The sequence below is a fragment of the Macaca nemestrina genome, chromosome 4 (genome assembly GCF_043159975.1).
Source record: "Macaca nemestrina isolate mMacNem1 chromosome 4, mMacNem.hap1, whole genome shotgun sequence".
Taxonomy (NCBI): Eukaryota; Metazoa; Chordata; class Mammalia; order Primates; family Cercopithecidae; genus Macaca; species Macaca nemestrina.
The window spans coordinates 66669486-66692460 of NC_092128.1; the positions used below are offsets into that span (position 1 = coordinate 66669486).

At 36.9% G+C, this 22975-nt stretch overlaps 1 protein-coding gene across 8 annotated transcripts in view; it reads left to right on the forward strand.

Annotated features, from left to right (window-relative positions):
• The first annotated feature begins 5219 nt into the window (after positions 1-5219).
• The window catches only part of LOC105475437 (cyclin D binding myb like transcription factor 1), a 43955-nt gene continuing 26199 nt past the window's right edge, over positions 5220-22975 (forward strand). Inside the window, exons 1-5 of one of the 8 annotated variants that reach the window (XM_024790859.2) lie at positions 5220-5337; positions 7132-7270; positions 16126-16248; positions 17556-17672; positions 19067-19189. In XM_024790859.2, coding sequence (XP_024646627.2) covers positions 17564-17672; positions 19067-19189 — 232 coding nt within the window. In that variant the 5' untranslated portion in view covers positions 5220-5337; positions 7132-7270; positions 16126-16248; positions 17556-17563. Of the gene's footprint in view, positions 5338-5441; positions 5574-5677; positions 7271-12370; positions 12560-13995; positions 14282-16125; positions 16249-17555; positions 17673-19066; positions 19190-22975 lie in introns of those variants that run through there. The other 7 variants (XM_071094764.1, XM_024790860.2, XM_071094765.1 and 4 more) reach the window with 7 other exon arrangements.

Genomic DNA, 22975 nt, shown 5'->3' on the forward strand with positions numbered 1-22975 from the left:
AAGGTGGGGACATGTTTCAGCTCATTCAGTTCAGCTGCCTCACTCCAGCCCACCACTCCTGGGATGGCTCAGCCCCACCACTACTTCCTGTCACGTGGGGCAGCTGCCCAACACTGGCAGAAGGCAGGAGGGCTATAGTGTTACAGCTGTGGCTCAGGGAATCCCAAGGTCTGGGCCTCCAAAAGAGTTGCTGCTCTTCACTCCCCTAGTCCAGCAAATGGGAGCGTGTCATCGCCCACTGGTCAGTGAGCCAGCCAGGAAAGTGTTATAGCCCTTTTCATGTCCTCTTTTCTGCAGGTCATGAGTTCTTGTCCCATATCCAGGAAGAATGAGGTTACATGGATAATCGGAGGGTGAGCAAGCCAGAGAAGAGTTTCATTGAGTAACAGACAGCTCTCACCAGAGAAGAGACCTAAGCGGGTAGCTCCTACCTGCAGGCAGGTAGTGTTGACTCGTGGATGCGTCTAGGGTTTTGATGGGCTCAGAATGGAGGAAGTGTGTGTTAACTGGCCCATGGGTGGGAGGAAGTGTGTGCTGATTGGACCATGGGTGGGCCTGGAAAAAGCACTATTTGATTCATTGTAAGGCATTGAGAAAGTTCTCACTCTGGGTACTGGATTACACTTGGAACTGGCTGCCAGGTTTTCAGGCTTCAGGCTGTCTTTGGCTTGAAGGTCAGGTTTCACTGGGACCTGTCCCATCCATGGAGGAATTTGTCTGCCTTCTGCTGCTATCAATTTGATTCATATTTTGTTTTCATCCTTCATTAAGTTGTTGATTATAAGCAAGTTTTATAGGCAGTTGCCAGTAATTTAGTGAGTACTTTACCCAAACAAGTTTGGCACAAAGATGCACTATACTACTATAATGTAAGCTCCTCCATTAGAATATATGTTCCTTGAGAGCAGGGATCTTGTCTCTCTTGTTCTCCATCATATTTCCTGTGCCTAAAATAGTGCTCAGCCCAAAGCAGGTGCTCAGGAAGAGCTGCTGAATGAAATGAGCGAGTGTATCACAAATGTGCAAACTCCTGAAAGTTATAAACATTACGGAGGTTCCTTGTTTCTTCCTCTTTCACTGCATATTCTGTGCAAAGGAATTAAATGTACAGTGAATAGAAGGGAAGGGGATTAATCTACAAGTCTTTTAATTCTAGAGAGCTTTCTCATATTTTGATTTCAAAGCATAATCCTTATCCTTTTAGCTTTATTACTGTTGAGGCTTGTCCTTGGTCTACCACAGCATATCATTAACAATGAAGGCCCCAAAATTTCTATTTACTGTTCAAGTTACTACTTGGGAAAGAAAACAAAAAACAAAAACAAAAAACTGCTGAACAATAGGGACATCTGCTGGCTAAAGTGACATGCTTCTGTTCTTAAAATACTGCACCTAGATGCACAAGACTAGAGCAATAAGGTTTAGAGTAACACCAAATACGTGATGTGTTAAAATAACTTTTTTCCACTTGAAAAATAGCTAACGTGTTTGCTTTTGTCGAGAATTGTCCAAGTAGCAACACTATCTGGAAAAATACTGTGTGATCTCCGGTAGTCAGCTGTTCTTGCCAAAGAATAGAAGTGGCTAGCTTCCAGGTCTTCTGGCTTAAGACAATTATCTTTAATATCAACAAACATTTAAATGTCTGCTAAGTTAAGGTACTGTGGCATATATTAGCAAATAAAAGCTCATGGCAAAGGGGGAAGATGGCTATGTCTGGGCATGCACTGAGCTCTAATCTTAGGGGAATAGGAATACTATTGTCTTAACAAAGAAGAAAATGTTGGTGTGCTGCACCCATTAACTCATGCACAGGTACCCTAGAACATAAATTTAAAAAATTTTTTAAAAAGAAAATTCTGCAATATGCAACAACATGGATGAACCTTGAGGACATTATGCTAAGTGAAATAAAACAGTCACGAAATACAAATATTAAATAATTTCACTTACGTTAAGTATCTAAAATAGTCGAATTTGTAGAATCAGAGTGGAATGGTGGTTTACCAGGGGCTGGGGAGAGGGGATGGGGAGTTAGTAATCAGTGGGCATAAAGTTTCAAGTAAGATGAATAAGCTCTAGAGATCTGCTGTACAACACTGTACCCATAGTCAATAATGTTTTGTACACTTAAAATTTTATTAAGCGGGCAGACGTCATGTTGTCTTCTTACCACAATAAAGTTTTTTGAGAAATTCAGCTAACATTTGCAAGGGACAGCCTATCACCTGGCAGTACTGTGCTTTCACCATTTTATAAACATTTTACAAGCCAGTTGCTTTCTGCAAATATGCTTTCATACACTAGCTGGACAAATGCTTTCCCACCTTGCACCCCCTACTACGCTTGTTTATTCTTACCTTTCTGCTTAAGTATCTTCTCAGAAAGGCCTGCTCTGAACTCTATAAAATTTCACTTCAGAGCACCCAAGTTGTATCTTTCTCAGAACTTACAAAACATGGCAATTATTGCTTAGTTAACTAATATACTGTCCCTCTCTCTTCCATGCTAGATTATAAAGGAACAGGTCTTTGAGTCTGGGTCTGGATATTATCCTGTTTTAATGAAGTATCTGAACTGTTTATTTTGTTTTGCACATCAAAATTACAAAGAACAAAAATTTTTATCCTTATTGGCTAGGAGTATTGGAAGCCTTAGCTCTCCATTCCCTTGATAAGGAAACACTTTTTTGGCTAATATTCTATCAATAGTTCTCAACAAAGATTTACCACAAAAGAAGAAAAAAGTGAAGTGGACATAGAGAGGTGGTCACCTAGCTGAGGTATTAAAAGAATCGTAGAGATGAGACACACAAGCAAAATGCAAGGCGGGAAAAGGATTGTAAGATGGAGTGTCCTAAGGTCCAGAGGGAAGCCTACAAGAAGAATCTGAGACAGGAGACCACCTGGTAAAGCCTGTTGCGTGGGCTTAACTTGGACAGTTTATTCATTCCTCCATTAGCACAGCAATCCCCATCAGCTGTATTAACAGGACTCAGAGACTGTGTAGAAAGAAAATTACTCAGTAATTGTAGTTTTCTTTTACTTTGAACAAAAGCTTATAAACATCTTTTTTTCTGAATTAGCATGAGAGGATCATGAACCAACAGAACCTGCTTCTCAGTATTTGAAATACTTTATATTAATATATCAACCTGTCATAAAAGGCAATTTCATCATCATTCAATAACTCATGAGGTTCATGAAAGTGTTATAAACATCTGGAGTTCAACAAAGTCAATTTTAACTAGCAAATGCAGTAAATACCATAGCTATGCTATAAATACTTTCATAATTATTTAGGATAGAAATATTTCTAATGATTTTTCTACAAAACATTTAATTCCTAAATAGGTAAATCCTTGGATAATATCTAAAACCTCATCCATTCCCTAGGTACACATTGACTAGGTAATGAGGTACGGATAACATAGAAGTAGAACTGCAGAAAATTGCTCTAGGAACCAAGTTGTGTTATGGATAGTCTTTACATTGATTATTCAAGTTAAAGGGATAGAGATGTTACTTTTTTTAAAAATTATGTATTAATATTAAAATACACTTGTCATCCCTAAATAAATACCAACTGACTTGGGAAAAGGTTGTTATAAAACAAACTCAACCAGAAAGGGAGAATTTAGTTATGAGGATGAACTTGACTTTTTGGGGGGAATTAGCAGGGTGCAGGCTGACCTAAAATTTAGTAGAAGAGAATGGACAGCTCGACTATAATTTATATATCACTATTTTATGCCTTAGCAAAAAGAATCCTATATGGTTATGTCTTATGAAAAATGTGGCTCATTAGGAATCACCTTCTAATCAGTGTTAATGTCAACAATTTTGCATATGTAATTATTACTTTATTAGAACTGCTCTTTGAGTAGTTGTATTGCTTTGCTGGCTTTAAGGTTTATTAGTTTCCATTTTTAATGCTTAATACATGTCAGGTTCTATGCAAAATATGTTGTCTGGAGGGTAGGTCTTATTACTCTCATTTTTCTAAAGTAAAAGAAGCTAAAAGAGGTGAAGTGCCATATCCACTACTAAGAAATTGAGCCAAGATTCACACTCAGGTCTGACTGCCGAGTCCAAACCACAATACTATTCTGCCTCATAGTTTTGCTTACATAAACATTATTATGTACTTATTAAAAAATGGAATGATATACAGGTTAACTCCAACAGAATGCAGAGTGCCACAAATTAGTAATAAAGTTATCAACACAAGAAAATGCTGCTTCTGACATTTATTTTTGAAAATCAGTCAAACATGTCGATCCTCCAGTAAAGTAAAGCATTTGTAAATTAGTTGTAATCATTTGTTTTCGTTATGAAAGTACTGCCAAAGTGTATTTTGTGAGCTGCAACCGGGTCGTTCAGTACACAGGCTCCGGAGCTGAGGCTTCAATTCTAATTCCACCGCCAACTTGGGAGCCCTTGGACACATTCCTTCACTTCTCTTCGGTTCCTGTGTAAAATGGGATTCATTTGTAATAATGCAGCGATGCACTTAGCACTTATGAACATTAAATGAGTTTAACACACGTAAAACATTTACCTGACATGTAAGTACTCAAAGAATGCTGGCTCACATTACAGAACCCAAAGGCTTATCCTTTTCGTTTATAAGGGTATTAAAACGAAATCGCAACCCAAGGAGCATCTGTACTTTCAAGAGGAACTGGGCACAGCAAAATAGTATCTTCCTAGTCTAACAGCGAGACCACACTCGCAGAGGACACATTTCATCAAGAACGACTTCTCACGCCCAGACATCTCATTTTAAGCCCCTGCGGCAAGGGAAATCAAGCATGAAGACACACACTCCGTTTTCTTCAGCACTGAGATCATCGGTTCCCTCCTTTCCACACCGCGGCTCCCTCGGCTCGGAGCCACACGGAACTATGAAAATCGGCACGCGGGGCATAAGTCCCCAGAACCAGAGGAACCACAGTTGCGTCATAGCAGAAGGACCTCTTTTATAGCATCAGCAATGGGACAGTCAGTGCCGAGATTTCGTAGCAGAGAAGAACAGTCGACAAACACCGCCACAGACTAGTATCAACGTTCCAACCCAAGAACTTTTTTCGCGCGCCGACACAGCCGGAAGTGACGCGTGCAGACAGCGCGCGGGGCCGCCCGCGGGACAGACGAGCGGGAGGGGCAGCGTGCGGGGAGCTGGGGGCGGGGCGCGGCTGCAGCTCCGTTTCCGGTGGCTTGTCGCGCTCGCTCACTCCAGCTGCAGCCACTCTCGCCCGTGGCTGCTTCCTCCATCCTGGTATTTTTTGGAGCCTCCATCCTGGTTCTTCCAAAGTGCCCGGACCCAAAACAGGAAGTAAGTGCGATGGAACCTTCAGGTCCCAACCGCCGTCAGGGCCGCTCCGCCCAGTGGAGCCTGTCCGGCCCCCTTGCTGCCCGCTAGCACCCGCCGGCTGGCGCAAGCTGTCGGCGCCGGGGCACTGCGGGCGGGGTCGGAGCCTGGCCTTCCTGACGTTGCAGCTGCCGTCCCCGCACGTTCCGGCCAGGGCCTCCCTCTTAGGGCCGGGCGGCGCCCGTGGCTCAGGCTGCAGAGTAGGGAAGCGAGCGGCCGCCGAGGCACAGCAGCGATCCGGCGGGGGCGGAAAATGGCGGCGGCTTCGGAGGAGCTAAATGGCGCCGGGACCCCTGGGGGGTGGGGTGGGCAGGGAGGTTGGGTAGAGAACTGGGCCAGAGGGAGTGGAGACAGTAAAGAAGCCCTACTTGTTTTCTCGTGATGTTCTTTTTTAAATTTGTATTTTTGTTACGTTTTCGGTTTTGTTTTATGGTTCAGCGTAGGAGAGGTAGGCTTGGGTGGGGTTGAGAGAGTGGGGGCGGGTCTCGACCCAACTTCCCCCCCTTTGCTTTTTTTGTTGTTCTTTTACCTCGTTTGCGCTTTAAATTCTTCTGTAATTTTGCGGGGGTTCAGCCTTGCTCGGCGATTCACGGCCCAGACTTAGAGAATCGGGTAGCTGGCCGAACCGTCTCTGTCAGTTTGAGTCTCTTTAAAGAAGGGATGTGGGCTGGGGCGCGGGTGCAGAGCCCTGGTGGAGCACGGAAAATGCGTCTTTTAAGTAGTAATTACTCTGTTGTGCCGAGTTCCGAGAAAGTTCCTAAAATTAAGTCCACTTTGTTCTCTAAAATGGACTTCGCTTTGAGAATTTCTTCAGGGAGGTATATAGAATGTTTTACCACAATCTCCAGAGCAGATTTGAGAGAAGTGGCCAAGTGCCATTCTGTGCAGTTGAATGATAGAGCATATGTCTTTATATAAAATATTCGGTCTATGAGTCAGGACTCCTCCCTTTCTCATTGAATTTGTGTAGTTGCCATTTTCGCAACTCGATTCATCTTTGTGTACCTCTTTTTAATGTACATGGATTTGATTTTTGTACGTGTGCCTCCTTTCTGACAGGCGAGGCTGCTTGTTGGGACGTCCTACAAAAATGCATATTCTGTAGAATTATTTTTTAGTATGACGTGTCTTAAAGTGATGCCATTTGGAAAATTTTAAGTTATACCTGTATTTTTAATTCGTGGGAGAAAACTATTTGTAGCTTTTAAGCTCCAGTCCAATTACGAAAATATTATTCTACTATGTTGAAAGTATTACAAAATCTGTTTTTTTCAGTTAAGGGTTTCATATTTTTTCATTACTTCAAATTTCTTTAAGCTAGTTTTGAATTTATATTTCAAATAGCTTTCTGAGGATTACTGTCTTTTAATAATTTGAATAATTTACCATCACTTTAACATTTAGAGAATGACTATGGCGATACACCAAAATCTTATCTTTTTGCTCTTATGGTGTACTAGAGACAAGATTTATTTGGTTAGGATTTAGAAATTGTTAAGATTTAGAGAAAAAAGGTTAAAACTACCTTCCTTAACGTTACAAAAATTGTCATGCTGAGACAATCCAGTTTGGTGTGAGAATAGTTTTTCTCTTCCGTACACAAAGCACGAAAACCAGCCTGATTGTTTCTGGAAAAAAACCATTATGTTATAGGTGTGAAAAATACATTTAATGATTTATGGTGATTTTTATCTCATTTTAACTCCCAATACTTCTGTATGCCACCAAACAAGCTAATTTTTTTTCTTACTATTTTAGTTGATAGGCTCACCCCAAAATATGCTTTTTGGGACTGATTTAGCACCTGCATATTCTGCGTGAATCTCTTTAATTGGTTGCAGTTGAGCTAATGGTGGAGCCAAAATGCTATTGCCCTGTCTTCATCAACATTTAATCAGTAAGTACTGGGCATTGCATCTTTCTTAGAACTTTAAGTTCATACTTTGCAGTTATATGAATACATTATTTTATGTAAACATTTTTCTCTTGAGTGTTCAGGTTTTAGAAGTATTTTAAGGGGAAGAAATCAAAGTTTGGGGGTTATGACTTGAGCTTCGAAAACAGCATGGCTGGGAAATGTTTACTGGTAGAGAATCATATCAAAAATAGGTAGCTGTCCTCTAGTCCTTTTTTTAGAGATCTCGTTTTTCAGTGCTTTAGTTATCTCATTACACCCCAGGGGTGCTTTAAAGGTGGGGAGATAGTGTATGTATTTTATAAGGTTAGTTTGATATCATTGGTTAGTATTTAAATCACAAAATCTTGCCTTTACTTTCTCCGCAAAAATCTTACCTTTCTATTAGCCTCATTTATCTCTCCAACATCTACAGACTCTAGTTTTTATTAATGGTGTAATAAACTTACATGTCCTGAAAACAACATCTCATTATTTTAAACAGTTGCTTTTGCCATGCTTCATTAAGTGCATTGGCTTAAATTAACACCTGTGAGGATGAATGCGATAATGTGAAACAAGTGTTCCCTAAGGATTTACTGCCTGGCACATAGATGTTAAAATATTGAGAGAGCTTAGAAGTGTTTTTGAAAGTATTGACGTCTTGCATCACTTGTATTAAACACACATCTGTCTGTTGCAAAGACATCAAAAGCTTAGAAAGGAACTAAGTTTAGGGAGGGTTCATTCTACTTTTTTTAATATCATATGTAGAGACTGCATATTTAACACTGAGGTGTTATTTTGCTTTTCCAGAATGGAGTTTTCATTTTAATAGTCCATTTTTTTTCTTACCACCATATTTTTCATATATGAAAGGATTTCCTGGGAATTGATATACTTTTAAATGCTTTGCAATTTCAGGTCCTTTATGTCTCCAAATGATAAGATGACCCAAGAAAGTGGTAAACTAAATGATTTTTATTAATTTCAAAATAGTAAAGATAAAATACAGATAGTTACCAAATGTATGTGGCATTTGTTTGCTTTCGTGTCATTTCTCCCTTTATCTTGATGGTGCTTTCATTTTGTGAAGAAAATTCCTGTAATAGAAATCACAAATAGATTTTGTGTTTGCTCTGATTCTATAAAGGTAGATAAGTTTAAATAAAAGGAGGAACGTGGTTATCATGTCTTCCCCCGCCCCAATTTTGTAGAAAGATAATCCATTCCATGACTGAATACTAGAAATGAGTTGTCAGGGAAAAGCACACTGGGGAACTCATTATGAACAATTTAATTTTCTACCGTTTCATTTATTTAAATGTCATTTTGATTATGTACACTGTTAGGTCATTTTTCCAATCACCAGTGGTCAAAGCTGATTCATTCACTTCCCATCAGGTGTTATGTATCAGAAATGCTCATTAGGTTTATTTTACTGCCTGTGTATATTTTAGTATCTGATGAGTAAATGTGCTTTAAAAATTAACTTGAAAAAAAAAATTCACTGTAAATCACAGGTGTCTGGTGATACTGTATATTTCCATTTAAAGAGCTTCTGATGGTGCCTTGTATAAAAGTACTCAGTTTTGAATAGATGAAATCTTTGAAGTGTACCAAATAACACATTATAAGCTCCTGAACCATACATGAAGTGAAAAATAACATTTTAATAAGCAATATAGTTTTATTGTCAAACCAGTTATGAAATGCTGCACCTTAAAATGATCCATGCTATCAAGTAATCCTCCTTACGCAAGTAATAATGACATTGTTTTCAATAGTTGATAATTGAAATAAACATTTTAAGCCATTAAAGCGTGCTAGAATAGACTCCACTAACAGCTGTATTGACATTTTTATGATATATAGTCATATTTTACCGTCTTAAAACCAAGCCATAGTAAAAGTTAATTAGGTACCATAATTGAATATGCCTTATGTTCATTTATGGCTCTGCTGCTCAAAGTTTTCCACAAAGTGTATAGAGGAACAAATCCCACGGGGCCTGACACCATAGTCCAAAACATTCTTCTTCAAGTGTGTAGTGTTCCTGTTCGTGTCTTGAATAAAGTTTGTACTTAATGAAGATGTTATGCTTATTCTATGACCTTACCTGTTGTTTGACAGCCCTCTGTGTACCCATGTTCATGATGTATGAATTTGTTACCTATTATCTTCCACTAAGATTTTCTACTTAGCAGACTTTCATTATTTCAAAATAAAATTATCTGCAAATATCTTCCAAATTCCTTAGACGTTACTAAGCAAATTCTCTTTTAAGTATTTTTTTAAAACATTAGTTATTCAATGATAGGGTGATAGTCCATTTGGAGTTTTATAATAACATAGCCACAAAAACAAATGTTCAGTAATAGGTACGAATTAGATAAATTTAGATCTATGTGCCCATTCAAAATGTAGAGTAGTAATGATACAGGAAAATGCTCCTGATACAGTAAGTACAAAAAAGATGTGACAGTACGATCTTAATATTGTGAAAACAATAAAAGATAGGCATGCTGATACATGGGTAGAAGACTTGCAAATCACACAGAAAGAATATGGATGATTTTTCTTGTACTGTATTGGGTCAGGAGAAAAAAACATCTGAAAACTGTCCTTATTGCCTTATAAATGAATTATGCCAGAGACTGTTTCTCAGCCAATGTTTCTCAGTCTTTAACTCACCTAATAAAATTGTGGTGCTGTATGTTCTGTAGCTTGCAAGATTTCACAGTATAAAGTGAGTATATTAAAATAGGGAATATTTTATATCATGTCTCATCCCATGTTCCATTTTAGAAGCACAGCTCCAAGCATCTATGGTCAGCAAATGTTGGTTCCTATGCTTCTCAAGATTGACACTAATAGCATCTAAATTCTTCCATACTTGTGTCAGTACTGTACTTGGAAATGAGTATACATCTGTTTACAGAATTAGCCACCCAAACTGGGAAGAAAGGTGACTTTATTCCTTGATTCTGGTTTTTAGAAGATATTCAACACTTAAATACCCAGGAAAATCAGGGTGATAGGTAGACTCAATTGATGGAAATACCAGTCTAAGATAACCCATTGGATAGGAACTTTACATCAATACTGAAAGGAAGAATAGCATGAATGACTCATTTCTTTAATTGAATTCTGTGTTAAATAACAGATCCAAGAGTTATATCTTTATGCTTATCCTTTTTTGTCCTTCCAGGTTATAGTGTGTTAAATAGGGTCATCTTTTTCATTTGGAAGCTATAAGATTGTATTATAATGAAGACACAATGACTTCATGATAAGAGTTTTGTACCACAGTTAAGGTTGTGTGGTTTTTTTTTTAAGGCACCACAATGGTTTTATTTTTGTCATTGACAGTATGTACAAACCTGCAATTGTGTAATTGTTTTGTTTGGTTTTTAAAATACTAAGTATGCATTAAAAGTATGTTTATGTTTTAAGAAATATGCATTAAAGAAGTTCACTGTAAACATAATTCTCAATATATTTTCCTGCTTTAATGCATAAATAACAATCTAAGTAGTCATAAATAAAACTATCAACTTTCATGACCCAGAAGTATAGACAAATTTTGAAGTTTGGCAGAAGCTGTTCTCTCTGGTTTTATAAATTAAAACACACAGCATTTGTAGTGATTATTAATGAAATGACTTATCCCAAGTCCTTGTTGTATCCCAACCTGTTCTGTCAATAATAAACCTTCCAATGTACTTGTTAAAGATGCCACATGCTTAAAAACTCAATGATTAAAAGAGGTCTAAAAGGTAATTTAAATATTACTCAGTCTTATTAAAACCACTTCAGCTTGTCTGAAAAACAAAATGCTGCTAAGGAGAGAATTCTGTACCATTAGTTAAATGGCATCTAACAAAATCTATAATTTAAGGAACAAATCAAATACATTTTAGTCTTGCAAAAAAACTTCATTGAGATCATTACAGGAACAGAATGCTATCCTAAGTTTTCTAAAATTCTTGAGTTATCAATGAGTTGAAACTTGAGTTAAAATAATTTTAGAAAGCCATAATTCTTGATGCAGAACATACTAGTTTTTAATGACCAGAAATTCTTATTTCTTCAGAAAGCATTAAATAACTGTTGAAACATACCACCTATCTAGTGATTTATCAAGTAACCACTCAAGATTTATTAAGTACACATTTAAATTTTATGTAATAAAAGTCAACTGGCATTTTGCACATTCACTGTATTTCATTTTATACATTTTTTTAGGTCTTCATTTATAGGGGATAAAACTTAGAAAACATTCTTAACCAATATTTTCCTTAGAGTTAAATGATTCAAACTACAAGTAATGCTAAGCTAAGCTCTGTCATTAATACTGAAGCCTAAGTTTTTCAATCAATACAAAAATGATCTGGCTCACTGTTAACTGCCTGACAAACTTTAAAAAACTTGTTAAACAGCAGATTACAAGAAATGTTTCCCCTGTTCTTTTAAAAAACAAGACTATGAGATACATAATCTAAATGAAAATTTACAGATGGTAGCTGAAATCCTGTCAACTTTCAGCCTAGTGTAACAAATTCCATAGTTAAATAATTCAAAATTCAAGTTTTTAATGGAAATGTCAAGGCATACAACTACATTTTTCAGATAGGGACATGATAAACTAGAAAATTAAAGCTATCAAAGCTATAAATAAGGAGTGCATAAATAAACAGCAATGCCAAAGCATTAGGGCTGTTAAAAAAAATTTATATAAACACGTCTGATGGTTCTTTCTGTAAGCGGCTCTCCACTGATAAAGCTATGGATAAAACCAATTCCTTGCACAGCTTTCTAATAACTGATGACAAAGCTGAATTCCTTGGTCATAAAGCTGTATACCAATAGACAAAATTTTCATATGTATTCAAAATTCTTGAAATCTCAAGCAGATCTTCCATGGTTTTCCTAACTGCATTTAGATTTGCTGCTACCCTCAGGTATTTTTTCCTTTAATTTACTAAGGTATCGTGCTATTTAAAGATACTCAGCAAACGATGAAAACATGCGAAAATGCCACTTCAGTTAAAATAGCTGTTAAAATTGTGTTTATTTTTATTCCATATCTTCTCGTTTTAGTGTAAAAATAGTACATATGGTATAACCCATTACAAAGAAGGAAAATTGAAAAGAGCTGATGATGTGCAGTCATGTGTTGCTTAATGACAGAGTTCTGAGAAATGCAGTTTGGGTGATTTCGTGTGAGCATCATAGAAAATACACAAACCTGTATGTTACTGTACTGAATATACTACAATTTTAACAATGGCAAGTATTTGTGTATCTAAACATATCTAAATATGGAAAAGGTACGGTAAAAATATGGTGGTGTCATCTTACAGACTTACCGTATATGCACTCTGTTGACCAAAATGTTCTGTGGTACATGACTGTCTTTATTTTGCTCCAAAAAGGACCAAAAAGGTGATAGCAGAGTTGGCGATTTTCCTATTTTCTTGACAAACCAAATGGGGAGGGATTCCAGAAGTTATTAACCATAGGTTTATGTATAATCAATTAGAAGACAGGCACTAAATTACTAAACTTTGTACCCCACTATCACAATTTGATTTATTCACCAATATTTCTCAGTCCAACATCAGAATACAGTTGTATTCTGTGTAACAACTATCTTGACTGCACTTGGTCCTTTTGTTCTAATTTGAAAGCTAAACTTCGTGAAAAAAGTATCTGTAGGTTGTCATTTCTTTTCTCTTTTTTTTTTTAATTTGACGAAGCCTTGCTCCAGGCTGGAGTACAATGGTGTAATCTTGACTCACTGCAACCTCCACCTCCTGGGTTCAAGCGATTCTCTTGCCTCAGCCTCCCAAGTAGGTAGGATTACAGGCGCTTTCCACCACACCCGGCTAATTTTTGTATTTTTAATAGAGATAGGGTTTCACCATGTTGGCCAGGCTGGTCTCAAACTCCTGACCTCAGGTGATCTGCCTGCCTTGGCCTCCCAGAGTGCTGGGATTACAGGCGTGAGACACCACGCCCGGCCTATAGTTTGTCTTTTCTTCCCTACTTCTAATTCTGTACTTATTTCAGTAAGACTTCTGCCCCTACTACTCCCACCAAAACTACTTTTGTTAAAGGCACCAGTTGTTCTCCATATTACCAGATTACATAGTCACTTCTCAGTTATCTTACACTCTCAGCAGTTTTCAACATAGTTGACTACTTAATGCTCATTGAAAAAACCCTCTTGTGCTTCTTAGTTAACACGTCTTAGGTTTTCTTCCTCATCTCTAGCTAGTCCTTCTTATTCTCCTTTGTTTGACTTCCCAGATTTAGTAGAGTGCTCTAGAACTGTAATCTAGGCTGTCTTCTCTAACCTCTTTTAAGAAATCTTTAAAAACAATGTGTATGCCCCTAAGATTTATAGTTCTAATCCTGGCATGTTGAACTCTAGTTTTATATATTTAACTTTCAGTTTAACATCTTCATTTAGATACCTTATATAATCTTAGTATTAATGCTAATATTAATAAAAATAACCTACCTTTTGAATTTTGAACTGTGTGTGTTACCCATTAAAAGTGAAACTAGGTCAGTTTCTTAAATATTAATGTACTGACCACATAGCTCAGGCTATAGGGGGAAAAAAGTGAGTCAAGAACATATTAAAGATATCGGGACTGGGTGCAGTGGCTCACGCCTGTAATCCCAACACTTTGGGAGGCCGAGGCAAGTGGGTCACCTGAGGTCAGGAGTTCGAGATCAGCCTGGCCAACATGGTGAAACCCCATCTCTACTAAAAAATACCAAAAAATTAGCCAGGCATGGTGGCACGCGCCTGTAGTCCCAGCTACTCGGGAGGCTGAGGCAGGAGAATTGCTTGAACCCGGGAGGCGGAGGTTGCAGTGAGCCAAGATCCAGCACTACACAGCCTGGGCAACAGAGCAAGACTTCATCTCAAAAACCACAAAAAAAGATGACAGCATAAAAACAAAGCGACTATATCCCCAGTACCTGCGTATAGTAGAGGTAATATATTTGGATATATTTGTTGATTGAACAGATAAGCTTGTTAATTTACGAAGTAGCATAAAATCATTCACTAATCTCTAACCTGAGTTGTAGAACTTTAAAAAAGAAGCCAGGATTCCTGTTCTTTTCCCAATGTTGTGGATTAACTTGGGTCCTGAAATAACTATTGGCAAGATTACCAAGAGTAGAGTTTACATTTCAATGGTTGGGATATAAATTTGTGCAACTTTTGGGAAAATATATTGCAGTATGATTGAAGAGTTCTAAATTTTGTCATATCCTTTAACAATTTTTATTTACTAATATTCAAGGAAATGGAATGTAAAAATATGTTTTTCAGTATGGTTTAAGGAAATTAAAAATTGGGAACAACATAAACGTCCAGTAATAGGATAACTGTTAAATAATGTCACACTTTTTATTGCAGCACAAGCTCTATTTTTTGCTTTTTTATTTTTGAGACAGGTTCTTGCTCTGTCACCCAGACTGCAGCCTTGATCTCCTGGGCTGCAGCCATCCTCCCACCTCAGCCTCCAGAGTAGCTGAGATTATAGGCATACACCACCACACCTAGCTAATTTTTTTTTTCTGGAGACTAGATCTCATTATCTCAGGCTGGTCTCAAGCTCCTGAGCTTAAGTGATCCTACTCCCAAAATGCTGGAATTACAAAGGTGAGCCACCACGCCTGGTACAGTGTAAGTTTTAAGTAATAACTTTCGTTAGATGCCTACCTTGGTTTCCTTCACACACTTCAGTCTGAGCAAATTCTAAAAAAGCAGGATAGAAAATTGCAGAATACACTATAATCACAGACACACAATACACCAGGAGATGAGATTGGAAGGAACTACACCAAAGAGTATGAAAAACTGTTTGGAAAGTTTATGGATGATTTTAACCTTTTTTTTTTTTTTTTTTTAACTTTTTTACATTTCTTTCCCCCATCTTTTGCAGTAGGTATTACTAACAAGCCAGCCTTTAAAAAATTGATTCAGAAATAGCAACATGAAACATGAAATCCAATAGCTTAATGTTTCTCCAGCAGGGTCTGTACCTTTTTCACTGAAAATGCAAAGAGGATCTAATTAGAATGCTGAAAAAATTAGAATTTTAATCCCTAATTTTTGCTGAAACATCCCCTCGAACCTCAAATCTTGTATTTTTTTTTTTTAAAGCTCTGGTTGGCTTTCGAGGATAAAGATGAGAAGCTTATTGAAAGAAACCTTTAAAAACCATTTCATATTTCATAAGGTTTCACATTGCTTTCAAGAGCTTGTAATTTGTCTTCTCTGGTGTAATTGTTTAAGGTCCCACCTCACACACAGATTCTTAGATAGGGTTGCTCACCTGTCATCTTAAAAGGGTTTTCTGAATGAATAGGGTATTATATAATCTTTATGCTTTAAGATAAAACATAAAGAGAGGTATTAATAATTATAAAGAAAAACTATAGTTACTGGTAATATTTATGGTACTGTATTGATTGATACTACACATGTTACATAATGGTACCATAGTCTACAGCTCATAGAACCACTAGCATAGCTGAGCCTGGTTTTTTGTTTTTTTTTCCTCTCAGAGAACGTTTGTCTGCCTGATGAGAGCCACTTGGGTTAAGAAACTAACTGTGAATAGTCATCATTTCTGTCCTTTCTTCATTGGGGAATATTTTTAGAGGCTAATATCCAAAAGTTCTACTTAAAAAAGAAGTCTGGTTTTGTCTTACTCTTCGAGATGAGATATCACAGAGGCTTGAGCCTAGACTGTCATCAGCATACTGCTATACTATTCATTTGTTCTTATTAAACCTTATTGTGTGTAATGCTGTTACTTTTTCAGAGTGTTGCAGAGATAGGAACATGGGAGAGAAACAATCTGGATAACATGAAAGTGATGCTGGTGGCTAAGGGAAGGCAACTTGATTCTGTGGGAAGGGCTGTAGCTGATCCATCCATTGTCTAGGTAAGTCTGCTTTTGTTGCAAGGACGTCACATGATTTGCAAATTTGTCAAAACTAGATCATGATTTCCATTTACCTTTATTTTGGGAATGGCATAATTACTATTGTAAAATGAATGATGTCCTTTTCAAATAGTAATTTGTATAGTAAAATTTTAATGAATTATTGGATCTTCACCATGTAAATGTTAAAAGTTTTTGTGTCAAAGGAAAATACATTCACTTCAATGGTAAATGTATGAATGGACTAATATCTTGTGTATAGGAGCCAGAGAGAGCCAGGCATGTTGGCACATACCTGTACCCGGCTACACGGGTGGCTAAGACAGGAGTATCACTTGAGCTCAGGAGTTCAAGGCTCTAGTACACTTAAGATTGTGCCTGTGAATAGCCTTTGCACTCCAGCCTGGGCAACAATGCAAGACCCCTTCTCTAAAAAAAAAAAAAAAAAAAAAAAAACTTAATAAACATTGAGTAATTATATCACGGTTTATGGCCTCTGTGTTATTTAGTTGGTAAAACATACGTGCCAAAAGTGAGTATTGAGGCAAGAACCTCTTTAAACCTTATAAGGTATTTCTGAAGACTTCAGCCAGGCTATTGACTATAGTGTCATGCCTTTCCCCCCGCTAGCCATGAGATATTATATTCCAAGACTAATTATTCCATCTGTCTGAACAAGAGGAAAATAATATTTGTGTAAAATAGCAGGTAAGGATACTTTGAACAATGTTCAAAGTTACCTGTTTCAAAAGAAGGACTAACTCATCTCTTAAAATTGCAATTTGGTCAGTGATGGATGTATGTACTTTTTCAATATTTTGAAAAGAACATAGCAAGAATTATTTAGTGTTCCTGTGTTTCAGATAATAGAGCTTAAATACCTGTAAAAAATGTTTTGGAAAAATAATTCTTAAGATAAAAATTTTGATGAATCTTCTGCTAAAGAAAAAGAAGTTAAGCACCTACAAAGCTGTCCATAAAAACACAATCAAAAAGTGGTGAGACTTTTGCTGATAAGACAGATTCTCTTTGGTTGGATGTGGCAAAAACATTAAGTATTATAAATGTTGTAGGTTTTTAAAATTTATCAGAGCAAACAGATTCTTGCAGATATCTAATTCTAAATAATGGGTGTAAACTTATGAAAGGCAGTTTTTGAAATCTGAACTCTCATTGCAATTTTACATGAAGAACACTGTAGGCAGATACCCAAATAAATATGTGTGGTATTTCAGGGGATTATAAGGGAATACTTCATATCTGGGAATAAATTTTGAAATCCTGATCTGGAATCTGTTCTTGTACAGATTTGAGTATGAGCACAGTGGAAGAGGATTCTGACACAGTAACAGTAGAAACTGTGAATTCTGTGACTTTGACTCAGGACACAGAAGGGAATCTCATTCTTCACTGCCCTCAGAATGGTAGGAGAACTTGCTGATATATAATTCTGACTCTCTGAATTTATTTATCACTTTTGACCCCTATTGCCCAAATAGAGGTCTAGGTGCCTATGAGTTTAATATAAATGTTAGCTTTTGTCAATCTTGTTACTATGTTATAAATAGGATGTTGAGCCCCCAAAGGTAATGATGGAATAACTATAATATATACTTATTTTTTTATACTAAGTGGTACCAGCAGTATATTTAATTCATTAGGAAATGTAGAATTATTCCTCAATACAAATAGACTTTTTTGTTAGAACCTGTGTTAAAGAATTGTACACAATCATTTGAATATGACTTAATATGATGATCTACAATGAATTAAGAATCAGCAGCCTTCCAGCTGATAATTTTGTTGTTATTCCTCTGCTTGCTCATTATTTATGTCATTTATTTATTGTGCTCTTAAGTTCATCTTTACTCAACCTAGGTTCTGTCTTCTCTTCTCACTCTGTACATAATTCCTAGGTTATTTAATTCAAACTTAGAATTTTAAGTAGCACCTACCTATAAAGATGACTCAGACTCTGTCTTTATACAGAATTCTCTGTGCTTCTCATAGGCACCTTAAGTTTCATACATCCCAAACAATCCTTACATGTACTTCCTAAATTACCTAGTTCTCTTTTTTCCTTTCTCTGTGAATTTCATTAGTGTCCAGATCATGAATGTGGTTGGGAATAAATTATTTCTCTCATCACCTGCATCATTTCATTTGAAGACTTCTTGATAGTATTATGTTTTTTAAATCCATTGCATCCTGTCTGTTTCAAGCCCTCCTTTGTTAGTTCAGTTTCTCATTTCTCATCTAGGTATCTCTAATAGCTTTTTAACCAGTGTCCTACCTATAATCCATCTTTCAAGCAGCTGATGAAATTGTTCATGATACAATTAATAGCATAAAGCTTCCCAAGGTTTTTAGAATATAGTACAGGTTCTTTAATTTGGCCCATAGGTCTCCAGTCGTTTCTGCTTTCCTCATAGTGTTACCTCCTGCCACATTTCATATACCTGTGTTCCAGCAGATCACACTATCTTTATTTTCCTAACATACCTATACCTTAAGCTTCTCATACCTCCATGTCACTGCACATACTGCTTCTACTGCCAAGAGAGATAGCAGTTTTCCCCGGGCTTCCCTTCTCTTTCACGTTTGAGAGACCGCCTTCAGGAGTTGAATACTGCGGTAGGCATAGAAAGGCAGTGTCCTTTTGAATCCTGTTTGCACAACTAGGTTTAGTTAAATGAGCAAATTGGTAAGAAAATGTTTTTAATAGATAAAAAAATTGTAGAACCATTATTAGAAATTTTGTTTTCCCTCATTGGTTTGAAATTTTTGAGATTTTTATTTGTTTGTTTTCTTCCATTAGAAGCGGATGAAATAGACTCAGAAGATAGTATTGAACCTCCACATAAGAGGCTTTGTTTGTCCTCTGAGGATGATCAGAGTATTGATGATTCTACTCCTTGCATATCAGTTGTTGCACTTCCACGTAAGTCACTACGTATTAAGAGCCATAGAGTTCCCTTTTAAAATCAAAGTTTAGCTTCCAAGACATTCAATTGGCATTTCTAGATAGACTTGGACTTAATGCTTTTTTCTTCATTTAGTCAAAACACCTCTTTTTAGCTAACAATAAATACTATGTGCCAGACATATCATTAAATGCTTTTACGTATATTGCCTACTTTAATCTTCCCAACTTTTTTTTTTCAATTGCCCCACAAGGAGCCTTTTTAGACTTTTTTTTCCTGATTGTACTTTTCATGAAAAGTACAATATATCCTCAAAAATAGCTTGTATTTCTTAACGTACTGTCTGTATGTCCTTGCTTTGTTCATAAAGATAATAAAACTTCTTGTCACATGCATTTCCCCCCACCCCAAGAACCATATTTGCCCTCATTGAGAAAGCATGCTTTACAATAGGTACTAATATTGTTATTCCTATTTTACAAGTCAGGAAACTGAGACACAGAAAATTATAATAACTTGGCTAAGAGCATATCTAGGCATTCTGGTTCCTGTAGTACATACTCTTGACCCCAATGCCATATTGACTCTTCAGTATGCTATATGACAACATGAAAGTTAGATAGAAGCCTAATTAGTTTATTCTTACCAAGAAAGTTCTTAATGCGTTTCTCTTCCAAGATCATTTAGAGTAGACTGGCTTCTATAGGAGGTATAATATTTCAAGTGCAATACTGTTGGCCCAAGACCGCATACCAACTGCAACATTAGGTTGTATTTCTGATTTGCTTAGCAAAGAGTATGGAGTGTTCAGGAAGATTCTGGAGTAGATGCCTTAGTCCATGGCAATGGGGATGGGACACATGACTGTTGGTGGCACTCTTAGCACAAAGGAGAGTTTTGCCATAGCTGAGAACTTTGATTTTACACTCAGCATCAGACAAAATCACATCTTCATCTTTTGAAAAAGCAAGACCAGGTTTTCAGCCTGGAAAATCATATCTTAACAAGTAGATATGTACTCTGAATTTAGAGTTAATTGCTTGCTAAATTGAACAGAAAAGAAACTTTTAGTTTACTATAAGACTTTATTAAAAAACAAGTGTTAATATTGCTTCCAGTTGTGGTATAAACAAGCATAACATATTTCTAATTAAATATTCTTTCCTCCTAATGATGATTCCTGTGTTTTTTAAAATCTTTCCTAATTTGACTATTATGTTGCGATTCAATTCTAAAACTTAATTGGCCTATCTATACAGATGTAATCCTAAATATTTTCTAAACTAGAATTTTTGAGTAGCTAATTTGAAATGAATTGACTTTAACCAATTCATTTTGTTAAAGTGGAATGCCCTGTTCATGATTGTAGGTTCAAACTACACTTTATTATGTTTTTTTATGGTGGTAAACCAAATCCTTAATGGTGCTGTTCACTTAGCTTCAGATAATAGAGGAAGGTTGACTTGAAAGCACATGAGCTGCTTAATGTTGGGTCATAGCATCATCACATATGGAAGACACACTGGAGCCTAATACTTAGCAATAAGACTGATAAAGTTTATCTGTCTGGATCGTAAAAATCCTCACAGGCATCAGCCTCTCATTAATCACTCTAACTCACTTACCTCTTCTCTTTGTAGTCATCTGCCACTACATTTATCCCATTCCCTATTTGTAGTTATAACTATATAGTGATTACAGTATTCGTCTAGATGATTCTTTCAGTACCTTAGCCTCTTATTCCTTTTGTTCTCCATTTATTACTGCCTTTACCACTCTTACCTGTTACTAGAGTTCATTTGTGATCTATTTCAGACTTGCTGTTTTCCTACCACTACTTCTGTTTTTCCAGCTCACTTCCTGTAGTACTTTGTAACTCCTGCAGTCTTTTGCCTCACTGGGACCTATTGATCCTATTATATTATCATTGTTTCTTCTCTACTTGTATCCTTTCTTTCCTTTTTACCCTGTTTTACTTTTATGGTTAATCTTATAATCACTGTCTTGCATTCACCAAGTCCTTTTTTTTCCTCTCACTTATTTGGTGAAATCATAACTGTCTAAATCTATTTTTGCCTGTTTATGTCTGTACCAGTGCAGCTAATTGAAAAGTATTAGAGAAAAATGGCACAAGCAGGCTGACTATTCTCACGGGCTCATAATGCTGCCTACCAGTAACAACAGTTCTCTAGTGTTCTTTTACCCACTCTGAGATGACTATTTCATATGTCCCGAAACTTCCAAATACCTTTTCCACCTTTTTACTCTGAGCTAATAACCCTACTCACAAAGAATTTGAAGTGACCAGAAAATAATTTCTACAAATTCCTACTACCACAAATACATACCTACCTGCATCTATGTCCATTCATATATTCGTTGTCCTATCTTAGGCCTATCCTTCCATTTACTAGATTTTATCCCTTTTACCTACTCAAGGACATTGTTCCAATAATTATTTTGTCTCTTCCGTGTCACCAGTTTTTCTTCTACTGAGTCATTACCACAGTATCACAAACATACTGTTATTTTTCTTTAAATAAAAAGTTCCTGGTCAGGCGTGGTGGCTCATGCCTATAAACCCAGCACTTTGGGGGGCTGAGGCGGGCAGTTTGCTTGAACCCAGGGATTTGAGACCAGCCTGGGCAACATGGCAAAACTCTGTCTCTACAAAAAATACAAAAAAGAGCTGGGTGTGGTGGTGCATGCCTGTAATCTCAGCTACTAGGGAGTCTGAGGTGGGAGAATTGCTTGAACCTGGGAGGTTGAGACCGCAATAAGCTGTGAGTGTGCCACAGCACTCCAGCCTGGGCAAGAGAACAAGAGCCTGTCTCAGAAAAATAAATAAAAAGTTCTTTTAGCTCACTTTTGGTTCTTACTCAATTTTCCTCCTTGCCTTTAGAGCAGAATACCTTGAAAATTGCCTGTATTTGCCTTCATTTCCTTTCCCCATTTTTCCTTAAACTTACTCCAAGCTTTCACCCCTTAACTAAACTGTTTTTCCCAGCTCTCTAAAGACCTTCTTGTTGCCAAATTCAGTGTTCACTTTTTTAGTGTTTGCCTTACTTGATCTGTCAGCAACGTTTGACAATATTTATTACTCCCTTCTCCCTGAAACGTTTTCACTTGGCCTATAGAAAATATTTGTCTGGTTTTCTTTCTATTTTTCTGTCCATTTCTTCTCAGTCTCTACTGCTGACTTTTCCATGTCACCAGAACCTCTAAATGTGGAGCACCCCAGAACTAAGTCCTTAGACTGCTTCTTTGTTTACTCACTTTTTAGGTGATCTCAACTTAAGGTTTCAAATACTATCTGGTGTTAACCACCCCAGATTTATTCCAGACCAGACTTCTCATTCTCTAAATATTTAGTAGTTGTCTCAAACTAGTGTGTTTAAAGCAGAGGTTCTATAACTTTCTAAATCCTTAAATTTGCTTATTTTACAGTCTTCTCAACTAATTAGTAGCAGGTATATTCTTCCAGTAGTTTTGATTTTTAAAAAAAAAAAAAGTAATATTATCCTTGGCTCTTCAGTCTCTTCCATCTCCTCTTTGTCTACAAATCATAGTGGCTTTGCCATCCAGAGTACATTCACAATTTGAACTACTAGCCATTCTCACTTGCCTTCACCCTAGTCCAAGCCACTGACCTATCTTTATTGCATTTGCGCTTCAAATGGTTTTTCTGATAGCACAGAGTGAGTCTGTTAAAATAAAAGATTATATTATTCCTCTACTCAAAATCTTCCAGTTGTTTCCCACCTAAGAGTTAAAACCAAAACCTTTTGGCTTACAAGGCCCCA